Genomic DNA, 19,459 nt, shown 5'->3' on the forward strand with positions numbered 1-19,459 from the left:
ACTATACACTGTTGTGGAAATATATAAACGTTTATTACGTATGTACATAAACTGAAAGAAAAACTAGAGCAACCTGTTATTTGGTGGTACATATGTTGTCGGAACCTCATCATTAAAATGAATATGGATACACAAACCGTGAGCTGTACTTAACGTAACCAAGGAATATCGCGTTACGGGAATCAGCCTGGATACCGTTACAAAGTTTGGCATAAATAAACAAAAAAACTGAATCCTTCAAGCAGAATGCAATCAACGGAATGCGGACTAAGCAGCGACGGCCGGCCGAAGTGGCCGTGCGGTTAAAGGCGCTGCAGTCTGGAACCTCAAGACTGCTACGGTCGCAGGTTCGAATCCTGCCTCGGGCATGGATGTTTGTGATGTCCTTAGGTTAGTTAGGTTTAACTAGTTCTAAGTTCTAGGAGACTAATGACCTCAGCAGTTGGGTCCCATAGTGCTCAGAGCCATTTTTTTGAAACAGCGACGATAAAGGCGAATAATATGGATCCCAACACCTACGAGACTAAGTATATACGAGAAGTACGAAGTTGAAACGTAGTAAAGTCAAAAATATAAGTTATCATTATGTCAAAATTGAACTGTTCATATTTGAACAATAAAGACACTGCATATTCGTAAGTGAAATATAAGGTTACACAAGAGGTATACCAGACATGTATGTCCATAATGCAAGAACCACTGTAGTTTCTGGATTCCGTAAAAGTCTGTATGAAAGCAATATACGAATTAAGCAGGAGTTAAAGCAAATCATAGCTCACATTAGGAATGTCATAAACGTACCTGTAGTGATGTCCACACATGCAACAGCAACTCTCAAAAGAGTGACCAGAGTAGGCACTCAAAGGAGATAGTCTACGTTGTGAGTTCTGATAATATGTGAATCGATATATCGTGTTTATGTCACCAGCAAGAGAACATGAAAACACGTACAGTCTTAGACATAACAACTGACCGCCGGCCGGCCGCCACAGAGACTACGTCCGAGTCGTTCACTTAAGGTGGCCAATAAAACTGACCGCCCCTGACAACTCTGCGTCTGGCCATCTGCACAATCTGGCAACACTGTAAGATGCGGAAGTGTTAGGAGGAACTGTGGCCTACTTCCGAGCTGATATGGATGGAGTGAGTCTGTGGTCTTCCGGTAATCGTCGTGCATTCTAAACGTAGGGTCTCATGTTTGCGTCCAACCGTATTTTTTTTACCACATTTCGGTCTAAAGTTATGAGTCTGATTGAACATCGAAGACAATTCGCTTAACATTCTATCAGCCGCAATAAGAAGGATTCCAGAAACAATTCCGCAGTACAGCTCGTGGCTGCATGGCGATCATAACGGCTTACGCTCAAGCGTTTCCTCGCGTTGCAGCGGCTACCGGCCAACGGCCAGACCCCACCCGCCGCCTGAAATCCGGCGCCGCCCATGTGAAGGCGGCGCCACGCTGTCAGTGTATGTATCAATGCCATTTTCGAATTTGAAGTTCTAGTTATCATCTTGCAGTTAATCGTTGGATTTTGCATACTTGAAAATCATGAACTACACTTAAGCATTGTAAAATTGAGTCGCAAGTGGAAAAAGGTGTAACATCTGCAACACAACATTTACTTTTGGTATAACTGAGGGGTGAATGTAGAGGAGGCAGCTAGAAAGATTTGAACTGTGTGTGGAGCGAGTGCTTTTGGGAAAAATACGCCAGAGAAAGATATTCTTGTTTCAACAATGATCGCTCTGGCATGAATGATTTTCCACATTAAGGAAGTCTCGACTACTGATATATGTGAAAGATTACCATTTTACCATCATGTGACATTTGCATTCAACAGGCAATGTTCAGAAGTCTGGTGTAGGAGTACTGCATGCTCTAATTCGAAACAACAAAAATCAACGGAGTGACTGTTATTGAACGTCATCAGGTCGCTCATTGAGCATTCCTATGCAGTAGTGTTACTGCTGACGTGTTATGATGCCTTTATGGTTAACTTCCCAAGAAGAAATGAAAGGCTGAGCCCCACCAAAAGACGTAGCCTAGAGCAAAGAGTAGTGTGAACATAATATTTTACATCTGATTGCTCCAAAAGTGTGTTTTGGACTACGAATTCTGCCCCAAGGGGTGTGTGCAACACAGCTGGAATTTGTTGTCAACAACTGAGACACCTTTCGGTCGCAGTGTAAGAAAATCTAGCAACAAAACTTCGTCACCTATGCTACTCCATGATAACTCACTCTGTTGATTTGAGAAACAAAACTATCCAGGAGATTGACAGGAAAGTCGTCTCTCAGGCACTTGTATCGATAGGGAAGTCCTCTCTCAAGCACTTGTCCCTTTCGACATATATTCGTAAAATTTTACCTTTCCTGCACTTGATCGATCAACCGTCAAGGCAATTCATTTATAGACGAAAATACTCTTAAAACTACACTGGTTTAATGACATCGTTAGAATCAGTGGGTTTCTACGGGCGTAGAATTTGTAAACAACATTAGGATTGTCGGATTGTTTTAGATACCGTGAAAGAAAATTCAGCTGCTGATTATTTTCTCATTGATGATTACTGTTGCGATTAGTAAACTAATGGAAAATGCAATTAAAATATTCCGTGTACTAATACAAATTAAATTCAGCTTACTACAGAAACATCACGACGGCAGTCTATCTTAATAAAGCATTTAGCGTCAGTAAGACGATTGAGCCTATTTTAACACGAATTAGTAGGATATTACCGACTTTTTACTTCAAAAAGATCTGTATTTACTTCATCTCCGGTATCATACGAAAGTATTATGAAAATGTGGCATTTCAAAGATAAAATTACGTATTCACAACAACAAAAAATATCTCGGCAGAAAACATAAGTGGCATTATGAAATTGGCAGTACCGTAAGGTTTTCGCTCTGACACTAAGGCTTACTGTAAGTAGCAAGACGAATTTTGCTCGAGCGTTATCTTACGATTCCCTTATTGAGCTTGTATCTGCCTGCTTGTAGCTATACTACGAAAGAATTAAAAATCTGGCTTTCAGCGAGTCTCGAAAGGCGAACGAAAGCAGCTTGCACCTGGTAGCCAAGCATGTTACCTAGGAACTGGTTTTCCTAAAGTGGGAAGACATCCTTTTGTGGTTGAATTGTTGGCAAATGTCAGTCAGACGTGTGGCGTTGGTCTAAGCGTTTCAGTATGTTGAATTTGTACCAATGATTTTCTACGGGTTTCTTCTGTTCTAATGAGAGAGTTGACGTCTCCCATTAGTATTTTCACGTCATCTTGGTGAATTTTGCTCATAGTATTTTCGAGTGTGTTCCAGAATTTTTCGACATATGTGGTGTTTTTCTTACTTTGGACGTTGGTGGGAGCATGTGCATTGATGAGTGTATATTTTTTGCTGGGGCTCTCAATGAGCATAGTCGTAAGTCGATTGTTGATGGGTGTGATATCTTTGACACAGATCATGATATATCTGTATTCGAGAAAAACAATGCCAAAGATTGGTACGCCTTTCGCTACCTTTTATTGTATTTTGCTTCCGAAGATGCACTGGTATCCGTAATGCCAGGTTTCACTGTCAGTTGGTCGTGGTTCGTGAAGAGCAAGGATGAGAATTTTTTGTTGGTCGATTTCTTTTGTGAGATTATTTTGTATTCGTGCTTGCATCAATGTATCGATGTTTAGTTTTCAAATGCATGTTTTCTGCTTGTAGGCAAATTTACCAGAGATCTTAGATATTCTCTGCCGTGCTAACCTGCACTCCCCAGAATCCGAAAATTCAACAGCCGCCTGTCGACAGCCGGGTTGTGTACCACCTAGGGTAAAGTTGATTTTTGCTTGCACAGTTCATGTTTGCTTGTGTTTCGTTGGTTTGGCTTGGGTGATACCAGGACCGGACAGGACCAGAGGGTATTGAAGCCTTTGAAAGCAAATATTTTTAGCCGAGCTCATTGAGCTAATAGGCGGTGACCAGAGTAGCGGTGATTTTCTCTGAGACGTGCTTGGATATTAGGTTCAACGGATTGAGTAGCTTTTCAGGATTGTGTTAGTATTTGGTTCACCCCAAGTATTTGATTTCCTCGGTACCACCCATATGGGGGAGTGTTTCCCCTAACGGCCCCACGGTATTATTATTATTATTATTATTATTATTATTATTATTGTGATTATTTCATCAGCAAATCCAATATGATGCATCTTCCCACCACTGAAATAGAAGTGCATTGCTCGATTCAGTATTTCCATCACATAAATATGGGTTATAATTACGTTACACTGCTGCTAGTAGACATATTTCTCACTTTTTCTTAGGCAGTTGCTACCTGTTACTCCCTCATAGGAATTAATGTGCGCAGCATTGTTGCAATACAGACGTTCATATTATCCGATTTCTGTAATTTCATTTCGATATCAGATCGTTCTAATCGGTTTCAGGCAGTCAGGCTTAATGTGGATATACGACTCTCATCATTTGATAGACTGGGTAAACCACATACTTAATCGGACGGTTGAATCTAGATCACTTATTTATGATAGGGCCTGAATTATTAAACACTGTGGGAGATAATAATACAGTGTGATTATTACTATTATGTTATTTAAATATAAATATATGAACGAACGAGATAACAGTTTATTTACAGGAGCAGAGCCCCATCCATCATAGCAGAGCAGTGGGAGATTGGTTTCAGGGCTAAGAGAGGATAAAGCTGTTGCCGTTTGTTCCACGATCACCGAACATCAACCAGATAGAGAATATATGGGCAGAGGAAACAAGGTTATTGCCATGTGGACCTACAAATGCAAGCGACCTTTGGACGAATATAGAAAACGTATGATGGTAAGTAAACCACCACGCTACACTGTCGACGACTTAATGAAATCAATGCCCCTACGCCTTCGAGAAATCATACTTAATGATCGTGCGTGGTTACTAAAAGTATACTCGTCCACAAAACCCATGTGGACAATTATCTGATAGCCGGTCAAGGTTTGCTTTGTCGCTGCACTTTAGATACAAATCCATTTACTTACAATTCTTGCAATGCAAGGTAACTGAAAAATCTCGTCCACTCGACGCCAACTGCGAAATTGACTTCTGCACGTGTTGTTCAACACACAGTAGTTGTCACCCTCACTGGAATTAATGATTGTATGTGTGTGTGTGTGTGTGTGTGTGTGTGTTTGTGTGTGTGTGCTTCGTGTTCACGCTCAATCTGAATCAATACTATTAACATTATAGAGGCAACAAACAACGAATATTGCTTCATATATGGCTGTAAAGTATTTTAATGCGATGGGAAGTTACAAACTGAATTTTTACCCAAACCACGGCTTGCGTATTAAGTTAGTTTAGATGTATTTAACTCCATAGTATCGTTAGCAGAGACAGTGCACTCTTGTTGTCGAGGCTCGCGACAAGTGCAGCGATTAGCAGTGCCCAATGCCGACGCGATTTGTTTATGTTGGCTGAGCGTGGACACTGCAGCAGACGTTTCGCCATAAACAGAAAGAAATCAACTTAGCTCGGACTGCAGTGAGCGGATATCATTTCCTACGTGTTCTTATAGTAACCAACGTGAGACTCTACTCGCAGGTGCCATGGAGTAATTGCAACGGGTATCATGTCATTAGTCATCAGAATATTAACCAGTGATGAAATGTCCATTCTATTTGAATCCCAAGAAAATAGGAACCTCCTCACAAAGGAATGTGAGGTGATACCAAAATTTATCCAACATACAAAAATTAACTGCAGGGCTTTCATGTATGCAGTAGTAGCACGCAAGGAAATATTATGCTTTGGAGGCGTATATTTCATTTCCTCTTCTCATATTAATGCCCTTGATTTAGTATGAAGTGAGAAAATAAACACGAATAACTAAAGTTCCTGAGAAGCATATCAGTCATCTCCTCTTCTCGTATCATAACTTTTGTTTTAGTATGAAGTAAAAAAATAAACAGTTTGAGGTTGTGAAGCATAATATGACACCAGATTCTTATCGTAGGCGCTGTCGGAAACGCAAAAAGCAGGGAGCTGTCCATTCTTTTGTCCAACAGTCTGTCTCCTTTCATGCATTACTCCCGCTGGGAGATTCATATTGAAGGACTTGTGGGCATCAAGTTCTTCAGCAGAACAAGTCTTATGTTATTGTGCTAATTACGGTATGGAAAAAATGCAACAAAGACGATTTCCACTAAAGCAGTGGGGATAATTGCAAACGCCTGTATTCAGCAATGACTGCCAGCTGCCACAACACATCACAGAATCCATGCGGCAGGCGACACAACTGTGCGTGCTCTTCAGACTTCATTCAGTAAGGCGTCAGGAGATGGATGGAAACGTCAAATTATTGTCGCTTTCCGAGTCGTATCCAATCGAGAATGAGGTGTTATTAAGGTAGTTGAGCGTTCTAGCAATTACACTTTTATAATTCCCATATGAGTATTCCGGTAGCCAAAAGAACCCGTTAGTGTGAAATTATTGGGAACTGCATTAATATCAAACTGCAAGAACTTGAGACAATACGTGGTGTCATATGATGCTTTACACCCTTAAACTGTTTATTTGTTTCCTTCATACTAAAACAAAAGTTATGATATGAGAAGGGGAAATGACTAATATGCTTCTCAGGAACTTTAGTTTTTCGTGTTTATTTTCTCACTTCATACTAAAACGAGGGCGTTAATATGAGAAGAGGAAATGAAATATACGCTTCCAAGACATATTTCCTTGTGTGCTACAACTGCGTACATGAGAGCCCTGCAGTTAATTTTTGTATGTTAGATAAATTTTGGTACCACCTCACATTCCTTTGTGAGGAGGTTCCTATTTTCTTGGAATTCAAATAGAGTGATCATTTCATCACTGGTTAATAATCTGATGACTAATGACATGATATCCGTTGCAATTACTCCATGGCACCTGCGAGTAGAGTCTCACGTTGGTTACTATAAGAACACACAGGCAGTGATATCCGCTCACTGCAGTCCGAGCCAAGGTAATTTCCTTCTGTTTATGGCGAAGCGTCTGCTGCAGTGTCCACGCTCAGCCAACATAAACAAATCGCGGCGGCGTTGGGCAGTGCTAATCACTGCACTTGTCGCGAGCCTCGACAACAAGAGTGCACTGTCCTCTGCTAACGATACTATGGAGCTATTACATCTTACCTAACGTAATATGCAGGTCTTGGTTTGGGTAAAAATTCTATTTGTAACTTCCCATCGCATTAAAAGACTTTACAGCTATATTTGGTGCAATATTTATTGTTTGTTGTCTCTTTAATGTTAATAGTATTGATTCAGATTGTGCGTGAACACTAAAACACACACACTCACACACACACACACACACATACACACACACACACACACACACACACACACAAACACACACATAAACAGTCAAACATCCTCTCTTAGCCCTGAAACCAATCTCGCACTGCTCTGCTATGAAGGATGGGGCTCTGCTCCTGTAAATAAACTGTTATCTCGTTCGTTCATATATTTGTATTTAAGTAACATATTATTAATAAGCACATTGTATTATTATTTTCCACAGTGTTTAAGATTTCAGGCCCTGTCATAAATAAGTGATCTGGATTCAACCGTCCGATTAAGAAAGTGGTTTACCCAGTCTATCAAATGATGAGAGTCGTATTCGGATATCCACATTAAGCCTGACTGCCTGAAACCGATTAGAACGATCCGATATCGAAATGAAATTACAGAAATTGGGTAATTTGAACGCCTGTATTGCAACAATGCTGCGCACATTAATTCCTATGATGGAGTAACAGGTAGCAACTGCCTAAGAAAAAGTGAGAAATATGTCTACTAGCAGCAATGTAACGCAATTATAACCTATATTTATGTGATGGAAATACTGAATGAAGCAATGCACTTCTATTTCAGTGGTGGCAAGATGCACCATATCGGATTTGGTGGTGACATAATGACAATCATAATAATTATAACAATAATAATAAAAATCTCGGGGGGCCGTCAGGAGAAACCCTCCCCCACATGGGTGCCGAGAAAATCAAATACTTGGGGTGAGCCAAACACTAACGCAATCCTGAACAGCTACTGAATCCGCTGAACCCATGACGTGAAAATACTAATGCGAGACGTCAACTTTCTATTTGGAACAGAAAAAACTTGTAGAAAAATCATTAGTACAAATTCAATATACCGAAACGCTTAGACCAACGCCACACGTCTGACGGACATTTGCCAACAATTCAACCACAAAGGGATGTCTTCCCACTTTAGGAAAACCAGTTCCTAGGTAACATGCTTGGCTACCAAGTGCAAGCTGCTTTCGTTCGCCTTTCGAGACTCGCTGAAAGCCAGATTTTTAATTCTTTCGTAGTATAGCTACAAGCAGGCAGATACAAGCTCAATAAGGGAATCGTAAGATAACGCTCGAGCAAAATTCGTCTTGCTACTTACAGTAAGCCTTAGTATCAGAGCGAAAACCTTACGGTACTGCCAATTTCATAATGCCACTTTTGTTTTCTGCCGAGATATTTTTTGTTGTTGTGAATACGTAATTGTATCTTTGAAATGCCACATTTTCATAATGCTTTCGTATGATACAGGAGATGTAGTTAATACAGATCTTTTCGAAGTAAAAAGTCGGTAATATCCTACTAATTCGTGTTAAAATAGGCTCAATCGTCTTACAGACACTTAATGCTTTATTAAGATAGACTGCCGTCGTGATGTTTCTGTAGTAAGCTGAATTTAATTTGTATTAGTACAGGGAATATTTTAATTGCATTTTCCATTAGTTTACTAATCGCAACAGTAATCATCAAAGAGAAAATAATCAGCCGCTGAATTTTGTTTCACGGTATCTAAAACAATCTGACAATCCTAATGTTGTTTACAAATTCTACGCCCGTAGAAACCCACTGATCCTAACGATGTCATTAAACCAGTGGAATTTTAAGAGTATTTTCGTCTATAAATGAATTGCCCTGACGGTTGATCGATCAAGTGCGGGAAAGGTAAAATTTTACGAATATATGTCGAAAGGGACAAGTGCTTGAGAGAGGACTTCCCTATCGATACAAGTGCCTGAGAGACGACTTTCCTGTCAATCTCCTGGATAGTTTTGTTTCTCAAATCAACAGAGTGAGTTATCATGGAGTAGCATAGGTGATGAAGTTTTGTTGCTCAATTTTCTTACACTGCGACCGAAAGGTGTCTCAGTTGTTGACAACAAATTCCAGCTGTGTTGCACACACCTCTTGGGGCAGAATTCGTAGTCTAAAACACACTTTTGGAGCTATCAGATGTAAAATATTATGTTTACACCACTCTTTGCTCTAGTCTACGTCTTCTGGTGGGGCTCAGCCTTTCATTTCTTCTTAGGAAGTTAACCATAAAGGCATCATAACACATCAGCAGTAACACTACTGCATAGGAATGCTCAATGAGCGACCTGATGACGTTCAATAATTGTCACTCCGTTGATTTTTGTTGTTTCGAATTAGAGCATGCAGTACTCCTACACCAGACTTCTGAACATTGCCTGTTGAATGCAAATGTCGCATGATGGTTAAATGGTAATCTGTCCTAATATCAGTAGTCGAGACTTCCTTAATGTGGAAAATCATTCATGCCAGAGCGATCATTGTTGAAACAAGAATATCTTTCTCTGGCGTATTTTTCCCAAAAGCACTCGCTCCACACACAGCTCAAATCTTTCTAGCTGCCTCCTCTACATTCACCCCTCTGTTGTACTAAAAGTAAACGTTGTGTTGCAGATGCTACACCTTTTTCGACTTGCGACTTAATTTTACAATGCTTAAGTGTAGTTCATGAATTTCAAGTATGCAAAATCCAATGATTAACTGCAAGATGATAACTAGAACTTCAAATTCGAAAATGGCATTGATACATACACTGACAGCGTGGCGCCGCCTTCACATGGGCGGCCCCGGATTTCAGGCGGCGGGTGGCGTCTGGCCGGTGTTCGGTAGCCGCTGCTACGAGAGGAAACGCTCGAGCGTAAGCCGTTATGATCGTCACGCAGCCACGAGCTGTACTGCGGAATTGTTTCTGGAATCCTTCTTATGGCGAGTGGGTAGAATGCTAAGCGAATTGTTTTCGATGTTCAATCAGGCTCATAACTTTAGACCGAAATGTGGTAAAAAAAAATAAATACAGTTGGACACGCACATGCGACTCTAAGTTTAGAATGCACGACGATTACCGGAAGACCACGGTCTCACTCCAGACATATCAGCTCTGAAGTACGCAACACTTACTCCTAACACTTCCGCATCTTACAGTGTTGCCAGATTGTGCAGGTGGCCGGACTTAGAGTTGTCAGGGGCGGTCAGTTTTATTGGCCATCTTATGTGAACGACTAGGACTTAGTCTCTGTATCGGCCGGCCTTGGTCAGTTTTTATGTCTAAGACTGTACATTACGAAGGTGGTAAAAGCTCGAGGGGTGGTGTTTAATAAAAGGGAATGACAGCAATACACATAAAGAAGGTAACAATCCCCAAAAATCTTTATTTTCGGAGACGGCTGGAGTGGCCGAGCGGTTCTAGTCCCTTCTGTCTGGAACCGCTTGACCGCTACGGTCGCAGGTTCGAATCCTGCCTCGGGCATGGATCTGTGTGTCGTCCTTAGGTTAGTTAGGTTTAAGTAGTTCTAAGATCTTGGGGACTGATGACCTCAGATTTCTAGTCCCATAGCGCTCAGAGCCATTTGAACCATTTACTTTGAACTGTGTTTTAGGAAGTCAGCACGCGGAAGCTAAAATGTTGTAAATTACAATCCCATCACATAATTATTTTGCTGTACCTCTTTGATGCAACAATTTATTTAATTTTTTAACTCATTTTATTGTTTTAAGTATTTTTTTATGTTTTCTGTAACGATATAGAGATCTGAATATGACGCTACTGAGGCATTTAACTAGTAGCTTCAATCAAGTTTTCAAAAATAACGGCTATTGGTGTATATTCGTACAACCATTAAGCTTTAGCGAATAGAAATAAAACCTTTGAGATCTGCCGATGAGAATGTAGTTCTGTCTTAAGGAAAGGACTTACAGATAATCTCTGTGGAATGGATATTACATCGAAAATACGTTCAATATGAACACCAATAAAACTAAAGCAAAGGTAAAGGAATGCAGCAGAATTGAAAGAGGGGCTACTGAAAGCCTTAGAACGCGGAATGAGACACTGAAGTTGATAGAAGACTTGCGCTTTTGGCAGTAAAGTAACTGATGACGGCCGAATTGGAGAGAATGCTAATTAAAGCCTGGAAAGGCCAAAAAAAATTTAACAACATCGAATATATATTTAAACGTTAGTAGCCTTGTATGTAAGTGAAACGTGGACGATAAACAGAGCAGACAAGAAGATAACTAGAGTTTTAAAAGTGTAATGCTACAGAAGAAAGCTAAAACGATTCTAAATAGGAGGTACTGAACTGAGGACAGCAACAAAATGTGATTGGTTGATGATGCCGGTCATTAGGTATGGAGGAATCCGCGGTTTGGTATGGGTGAGAGCGTGGTGAACAAATTACAGAGGGAAGCAAAAGGATGACTACAGAGAGGATGTTCAAATGGATGCAGGCTAGAGTTGAGAAGAAATGGCTTACAGAAGGTGAAATGTCGTCGAGAGCTGCATAAAACGACAAGAAGTGTGAAAGCATTTGCACGTGGTTAACATCTCTACCCTAAAACGGCGATTAATTGTAGCAGTCGGAAAGAAAAGAAAGTCAATTTAGTCGTTGATAATGGACCTGTAGCTTCAAAACACGTTGGATAATATTTGCTAAATAAGATATTGTTACTGAAGAGGCAGTTTTTTTTCAAGTATAGTAGTGTCAAGACACTGAAATGTAATGTAGCAGATGTTGATGATGATGATGTTCGGTTTGTGGGCCGCCCAACCGCGTGTAATATAGCAAGTATTCGATGTGATAAAGTATCAACAAGTCTGTTGAGGATTCCCAGAAATATGTGGCACAAGGCGTCTACGCAATGGACATGCCATTTCTGTCACGAATGTGAAATCACTGTATGACGTTTCTCGTCGTGTGTCATGAACAGTAATGAAACTGGAAGATTTCACCGCCATCTGGGAAGTCAATACCCTTGAAAGGATATGTTCACATAATCCACAGCTGTCTTTTTCGTCCTGTTACTACCGTAGTTAGCATGGAATCCGTGTTGAAAGTCCATCACATCGTAATACTGAATGCACGGTCTGCATATGCGGCATGGTGAATGTTTCGAGCAGCCATTCACTTGGATGACATTCTATCAAGGCACAGTCATCGCCATGGCGTAACAAGGAACGCGATTTACTCGACCAATCGACACTTTTGGCATGAACTACGTTCCATGGCCCCGTGCCATAATTTATAATGACACTGAGAGGGAACTCTTACGGGTCTGCTACTGAGGCCTATGTTTGATAGAGTGCATGAACAGTGTACTCCAAAAACACATTAAGGTATTCCAGCATCAGTATTATATTCTAACCACGTATCTGCCATGTGTAACTGCCTGTGTCGTCCACATTCTGTGCTGCTTCGCTTGCTTGTGATTACACGTGCCATTAATCAGTTTCTGCAGATGCTCATGACAGTGGCACATGAACAGCGACGATATTCGACGTTTCCGGGATGCTCTTTCCCAGGCGTGGGGACGACGCACCACTCTGGAGCAATAAGGTCGAATCTCATTCGAAGTGAATTTAGTGAAAAGATACGGCCACTTATGTCACAAATTTTAATACTCGAAAAACCCACTCTTCAAAACCTCAACTGTACTTCCCGCTGACCCAGAATCATGCTATTTTGGAAGGAAGTAAGGTTTCACTGTACAAGAAATGGAAAACATCGGAAATGTGCTAATTCGTAATTAAGACACACGGAAAAATACTCTATTTGTCATTTCATATGCGACTCTCTATCTGTCCGTCAGTTAAGATCCCTTTTCCTTCGGAGTGGGTAGCTGAACAAGTTGAAACTTATGTCACATATTAAGGTTCAGAATGTCACGCCGCTGTGGAAAATGTAAGCTTCTAATTTAATACACAAAAAATACGATCCTTTATGTCACATATGTTGATACTCGTAAGACTCACTCATGAAAACATAGGGTATTTTCCTTAGATCTAGAATCACGGAATTTGGAGAATTAAGATTTGACAGTGCAAGTAAAGGTAAGATTCCGAACATTGTTGATCTATAATTATATTACAGGAAAAAAATATTGTTTTGTCATTTCCTATCCGACTGTCTGCCTGCCCTATTGTTATGACCCCCTTATTCTCAGGAACGAGTAGACGTATCAAGTTAATATTTATATCACATAGTACGGCGTACTGTCCCTAGCTTCTAATTAAATTAATCAAAAGATACAGCCATTTATGTCATATATTTTGATATTCCAAAGATTCACTCATCAAAATCTGCAGGGTACTTCCCGTTGATTTAGATTCACGAAATTTGGTAAGAAGCAAGGTTTCAGAGTACAAGAAAAGAGAAGTTCCGAAATACATTAAATTGTAATGATATCACTTTTTCCCCCTTGCATACCTACACTGCATTCGTAATGTGTCCAGTGTCACAGACTACAGCAGAAATTTTGATGTGGTTTCCAGTAATAGGTACAGTGATTGTCTAGGTAACTTACAAATATTTCGCCGTAATTGGCTGAGATACGAAGAAATGAAGTCCCTTGCAGCCGTGAAAACCATGCCTTTACCATCTAGCGCTCATAGGCGGAAGGCGTCTGACTACCGCACTGACAGTCCATGAGTGCAACATGTACAGCATGTGTAACGCTTTAGAGCAAAGAAATAGTGATACGTGACGTAGGACTGCATTCCCATTGTTTGGGATAAGATTTCTGATAAGGCATACGATATTCGTTGAAGTGTTCCACAGAACAGTTCCACATTTGCTTAATAACAGTAGCTCTATGACAGGCTGTATCGTTCTATTTTCCGGAGGCCTCCGCCGTATCGCAAAAGGAACGACAACAGATGTAGTTAAGAAGACTGAAGTCACCACATGGTGTATTAGGTTAATGTAAGTCTAAAATTAAAACAATAAATTAAAAATTACAATAACAAATGTGAGGCTCACATTAAAATTTTAAACTTGAATCTTACAACATTCTCAAAGGTCTTGCAATTCCCAGGATTGAAATAACGTATAAGGTTACAGATATTGTGACTCCTTGAGTGTTGATATCTGTACCTTACACCTTATATGTAGTGGCCTAGAGCACGAACACTGCCACCATGGAAACCCCCGTGACTGAGAAGCTCGGTCTGGCGCCAACCGATACGGGTGGCGCGGAAGGCAAGAGTAGTGAGCATTCGTGGCTGGATGTCAGATGACGATAGACGATATGTCCCCGCGTGCTGTGAGAAGTTAGATAAATCCTCTAATGGCAGTGTTCGTGAACGGGATTGAGAACTCACCAATATCAGAAGCGAGACGTTAGCAAAGGGGGGTATAAGCAATGGTTCCTCAGAAAGATAAATACAAGCTGAAATAAGAGTGAACGTCAATATGTGTGTTTAGAAACCTTAGGAACGTGTACCGTGTTGTATTAGAAGCAATAAACCTTTCATTTATATGAAGTCGATGTCTCCTTCCAAATCCATTTCACATACATTGGAACTAATCGAGTGTGAAAATTTTTAATGGATACTGTACCACGATCGCGGTAGTCATATCAACACAGATCGTTTTAGAGAGAAACTTGGCCATGATACATATGAATAAGTGAGTAGGCATCTTACACAGGCCTACATCGATATCGATAACAGACAAAAAATCTCATGATTCTCGATTTCCAGTATGGCTGAGCTGTCTATACTGGGTGGTCGGAAATTCCCGTTACAAACTTCTAGGACATGTAGAGGGTAGTGATTACAAAACATTTTGAATAGGAACCCATGTCCGGAAACGTACCGTTTTTGTGCTACGACAGTTTCAATTCAGACAGGATGATATGCTGGCACGAGTTCTGGCTGCTGTACAACACATTGAAGAGACACCAGGTTGGATGATTAGATTGGATTAGATTAGATTAATTATTCATTCCGTAGACCCATAAAAGAGGGAATCTTCCTACGTGTAGAACATATCAGATAAACACATTACAAAAATGTAATTAGAAATGCTTGAGTTTCATTAATTTTAATGATCCTCAGTCAATAAACAGTAAAATTATGTACATGAATTAAATTTAAACTTCTAATATTTACAGGTTTAATACTTACAACTGCTTTCATTAAATCCACGCTTCAGACATTCGCTAGTTTCTTGGCTATTACAACCAAGTATTGTCAAAAATTAAAGTAAATTATTCATTTCAGTGATCCTCAGTTAAGAACAGTCAGATTATGTACAAGATTTAAGATTAAACCCTCACTATTTACAGACTTAAGACTTAAATTTGTTTTCAATACATCTATCATTCACACAGTAGGTAGTTACTTGGCTGTTACAACCAAGTATTGTCAATAAAGTGTAATAAATATTCATTAAAATGGTCTACTGCACTTGTTGAGAAACTCATGGATGGAATGGGAGTTGGCCACCAAAAATTCTTTTAAATTATGTTTAGATTGTGCCTTGTCTGAAACTAACCTCTTATGGTTGCTGGTAACTTACTGAAAACATGCGTTGTTGAATAGTGGACTCCTTTCTGAGCAAGATGGAGAGAGTGTACCAGAACATACTTCGGAGGTACAATGTGTGTAACAACGTTGGTGGTCGCCACATCGAGCCGCTGTTAAAATGTGTCGGTACGTTGCGGCTGGTGCCGTAGATGCTGGGTTCTTGTTGTTGTCGACTAATGTAAACTATAAGGTATAAGTTTTAATGTAAAAGCATAAGTAATAACGGAAGGAGTCAGTATTCTTTTCAAATGGATTGCAACAATTGTACTAGGTCACGCATAATTACATTCCTCACGTGGTGGTGGATGAGATAATCATCTGCATTGAAACTGTCGTATAACGGAAACGATACGTTTCCGGACATGGGTTCCTGTTCAAAATGTTAAGTACTCACTACCCTCTACATGTCCTAGCAGTTTGTAACGGGGATTGACGACCACCCTGTATACTTGTTTACATTTGTACAGAACCCTCGGTACACGAGCCCTAGTCGCACTTACCCGGATTTTTTAAAGTCGTTGTTAGTGAGTATCCTCATTTACGACCTGTATCGTCGATAGAACCTTCCGTATTCGCCTCTGCTCTACTGTTGTGTCACCTGATAGCAGTGTCACCAAGCGTCACTCAGTTTCGCGGTGGGCTACGGTCATCATTTTGTGGCACATCCGTGTATTATTGTAGATGTTGCCGGCGGTGTCAAAACAGCGTTGACGTGCAAACGGCAGTCGATCAACTGGTATTACGATTCTTTGGCAACGAACACCGGGGCTAATGTGCCCACCGACGTGTGGTTGCAGGTACTACGGGGACCGCGGCGTGTGCGCCAAGTGCTATCTGAGCTGCGCCACGTGCAGCGGGCCGCGCCGGGACCAGTGCGTCACGTGTCCGCGGGGGTGGCAGCTGGCGGCCGGCGAGTGCCTCCCAGAGTGTCCCGAAGGGTTCTTCCAGACGCCCTTCGGCTGCGAGAAGTGTCACCACTACTGCCGCACCTGCAATGGTGAGTCTGCAGCTACTGCTCTCCGTATGCAGTTCTAAGGTATAAAAATTTATGGTTTCAGTTCTTCATTAACATTTTCATGACTTGTCTATCTCTCTAGTCTGCTCATTTCTCACATTTGTGCTAGGTGGACCTTAGGCCATCATCATTCATCCAAAGATTAGGGGAAAACGAGGGAATATCGATATACCAGGCAATACCGACGCCATCCTTTTGTCAGACCAGCAGCACATCAGTCCATGCTACAGCTTAGTAGACGACACCAGAAGTGGGGTGCAGAGGCGACGAGTCCTTGTAAACAAAAGTCTTATCGTGGCACTAAAAATTAGATTCTTGAATTTTGATTTTATTTTGGCATAGGCTTCATCTGATGTAAGCGATTCAACAGCATTTCAATGGTAATAAGTGTAATGTAGACTGCTAGTACGTTCTCTAATGAGCCTTCATGATAGATTTTGCCACTTTTCGAGCCTAAGAAAACTGTTTGAGTCTTGTCTCCAAAATTATGTTGAGGGGGCAATATTGACAGACAAATTGTGGGGCAATGTCGGTAGGATGTCGTTATTTCCCAACTCCTTAATCGTAAGCAACTGTTAATTAAAATGTTATAACTAATTTAAGATGGCGAGGACAGGAAAACGAAACTTAGAGAGAGCTAAATGGACTGAAGGTATCCTAAAATAGGCATTTAGTGTAGTGGCCCCGGGGACAAGAAACTAGGCCATCAGCATAAGTTCGATAAAATTACCTAAACGGCTGCAGAAGTTTCAATCTGTGCTTCTGGAACGATAAATCTTCAAATAAGCTTATAATAGCCATCAGCAACAAGAATCAACGGACTTATAGGTTTTAATAAGCCTGAAATTTCGACCTCATTTTCGAAAAAAATGCTCTGCACCTATTTTGATATTTGCTAAGGAAGTGTACAACATTTTCCAATTTTTGTGGTACAGTTTCGCGTCTAACATTTCTAAGCCAGACAGAGTGCCTTGAATTTTTCAACGATGTCGATATTCCTGTGCTCTCCCTAATATGATTGAGAGTAACCGGTTTACACATAGTTGCTGAAGCCAGTCTCCACCGACAAAACATTATTTAAGGACATTTCCTCAGAATTTTCGTATCAGCGCCCGGTCGTCTCTGGTGACTCGTTGCAGACTTATGGTGTAATTATGTTTTATTCCGTTAGTTTAGTGCCTTAGTTTCTGTGTAGGGAAAAACACGTAATATGTAGTCAGTAAGCACATTGAATGCGTATGGAGTATCGCTTCAGAAGCAACTTGATTCCTGCTATTCTCTCAGGAAGGGAAAACTACGTATTAATGGACGAAAAATTATCAAGCAAAACAGGAGTGATATCTGTAACGGTCCCTCTGCAGTTCATAATCTATATAAACAACTTAGGAGACAACTTGAGCATCCTTCTTCGATTGTTTCCTGATGATGCTGTCATTTACTGTCTAGTAAAGTCATCAGAAGGTCAGAACAGAAATGAAAATAACTTAGATGTGATATTTGTATAGTGCGAAACGTTGTAATTGTCTCTGAACAACGAAATGTGTGAAGCAATCCAGAAGAGAACCATACGAAAAGAAAACAGTAAAATTTCGGTTACACAATAAACCATGCAAATTTAGAGGTTGTCAATTTAAATAAATATCTAGGAAGTACAGTAAATGAAAACTTAAATTGGAACGACCACATAGATCATGTTCTCGGGAAAGTAAACCAAAGACAGTGTTTTCCTGCCTGAACACTTGGAAAATGCAACAGATTTGGTAAAGAGACTGCTCCATTACGCCTGTTCATCCTCTGTTAAGAGTACTCTGGCGTGGAATAGAATGCTTACCAGATATGTCTGAAGGACAACATCGGAAGAATTTCAAGAAGGGTAGCTCGTGTGGCATTATCGCGAAACAGGGAAGAGCTAATATGGCAATCATTAAAACAGTTGTGCGTTTCGCTGCGGCGAGATCTTTTCACGATATTTCAATCAACAACTAACTCCTCTGAATGTGAAAGTATTTTAATGTTGCGAACCTACATAGAGAGAAATTATCATCGTAATAAAATAGGTGGAATCGTCCCAAAAGATTTAAATTTTATTTTTCCCAAGCGTTGTTGGAGAGTGTAATGATAGACAAAAGGTCTGAAGAGGATTGGGATAAATCTCTGCCTGGAACTTAAGTGTGAGTTATGGAGTAGTCCTGTAGGTAGCGCAGTTTAAGAATGTATCTCCAAGGGATGTACGGGGTGAACAACCTAAATCGTGCACCGCAAATATTGCAGAAATGAAAGTGCTGTTGATGTGAGGTTTTTACGGAATGAATAGGTAGTCACGGACTCGTACTGTTAACCAATCAATAGATTGTAATGATACATATGGAGTGTACTTTCTGTGAAAACTTACACATTTTAAATGAAACAATAGCTATTAACATTAACAAAGTAAAATTAGGGTAAGTTAGAATTTCAGAGGAAGTGGTGTTAAGATTCCAAATCGACACGTTTACAATACCTGTGCTCTCACACATTAAAGAACAACACAAGTGGGTACCATAGATATATGTATTCTGACCAGGAACGGGACAACTGACAACCACATACTGCGTTCAAAATGACCACCGGCAGCAGCAGTACACCCCTCCAGTCTGGTAGGAAACGACTGTAGCATACGTGCTAACATTTCAGCAGAGATGATCGAGCAGGCTGCAGTAATTCATCGTTGCGTATCATTGGGTGTAGTTGGTATGTCGTTGTAGACAGCGTCTTTCACC

General features: G+C 40.5%; 1 protein-coding gene across 1 annotated transcript in view; it reads left to right on the top strand.

Moving 5' to 3' along the window:
• The window catches only part of LOC124805594 (furin-like protease 2), a 718,105-nt gene that overhangs the window by 651,581 nt on the left and 47,065 nt on the right, over nucleotides 1-19,459 (top strand). The window contains exon 19 of the mRNA XM_047266161.1: nucleotides 16,483-16,682. Within this exon, the coding sequence (XP_047122117.1) occupies nucleotides 16,483-16,682 (200 nt within the window). The remainder of the gene's footprint in view (nucleotides 1-16,482; nucleotides 16,683-19,459) is intronic.

The sequence above is a fragment of the Schistocerca piceifrons genome, chromosome 7 (assembly GCF_021461385.2).
Source record: "Schistocerca piceifrons isolate TAMUIC-IGC-003096 chromosome 7, iqSchPice1.1, whole genome shotgun sequence".
NCBI lineage: Eukaryota > Metazoa > Arthropoda > Insecta > Orthoptera > Acrididae > Schistocerca > Schistocerca piceifrons.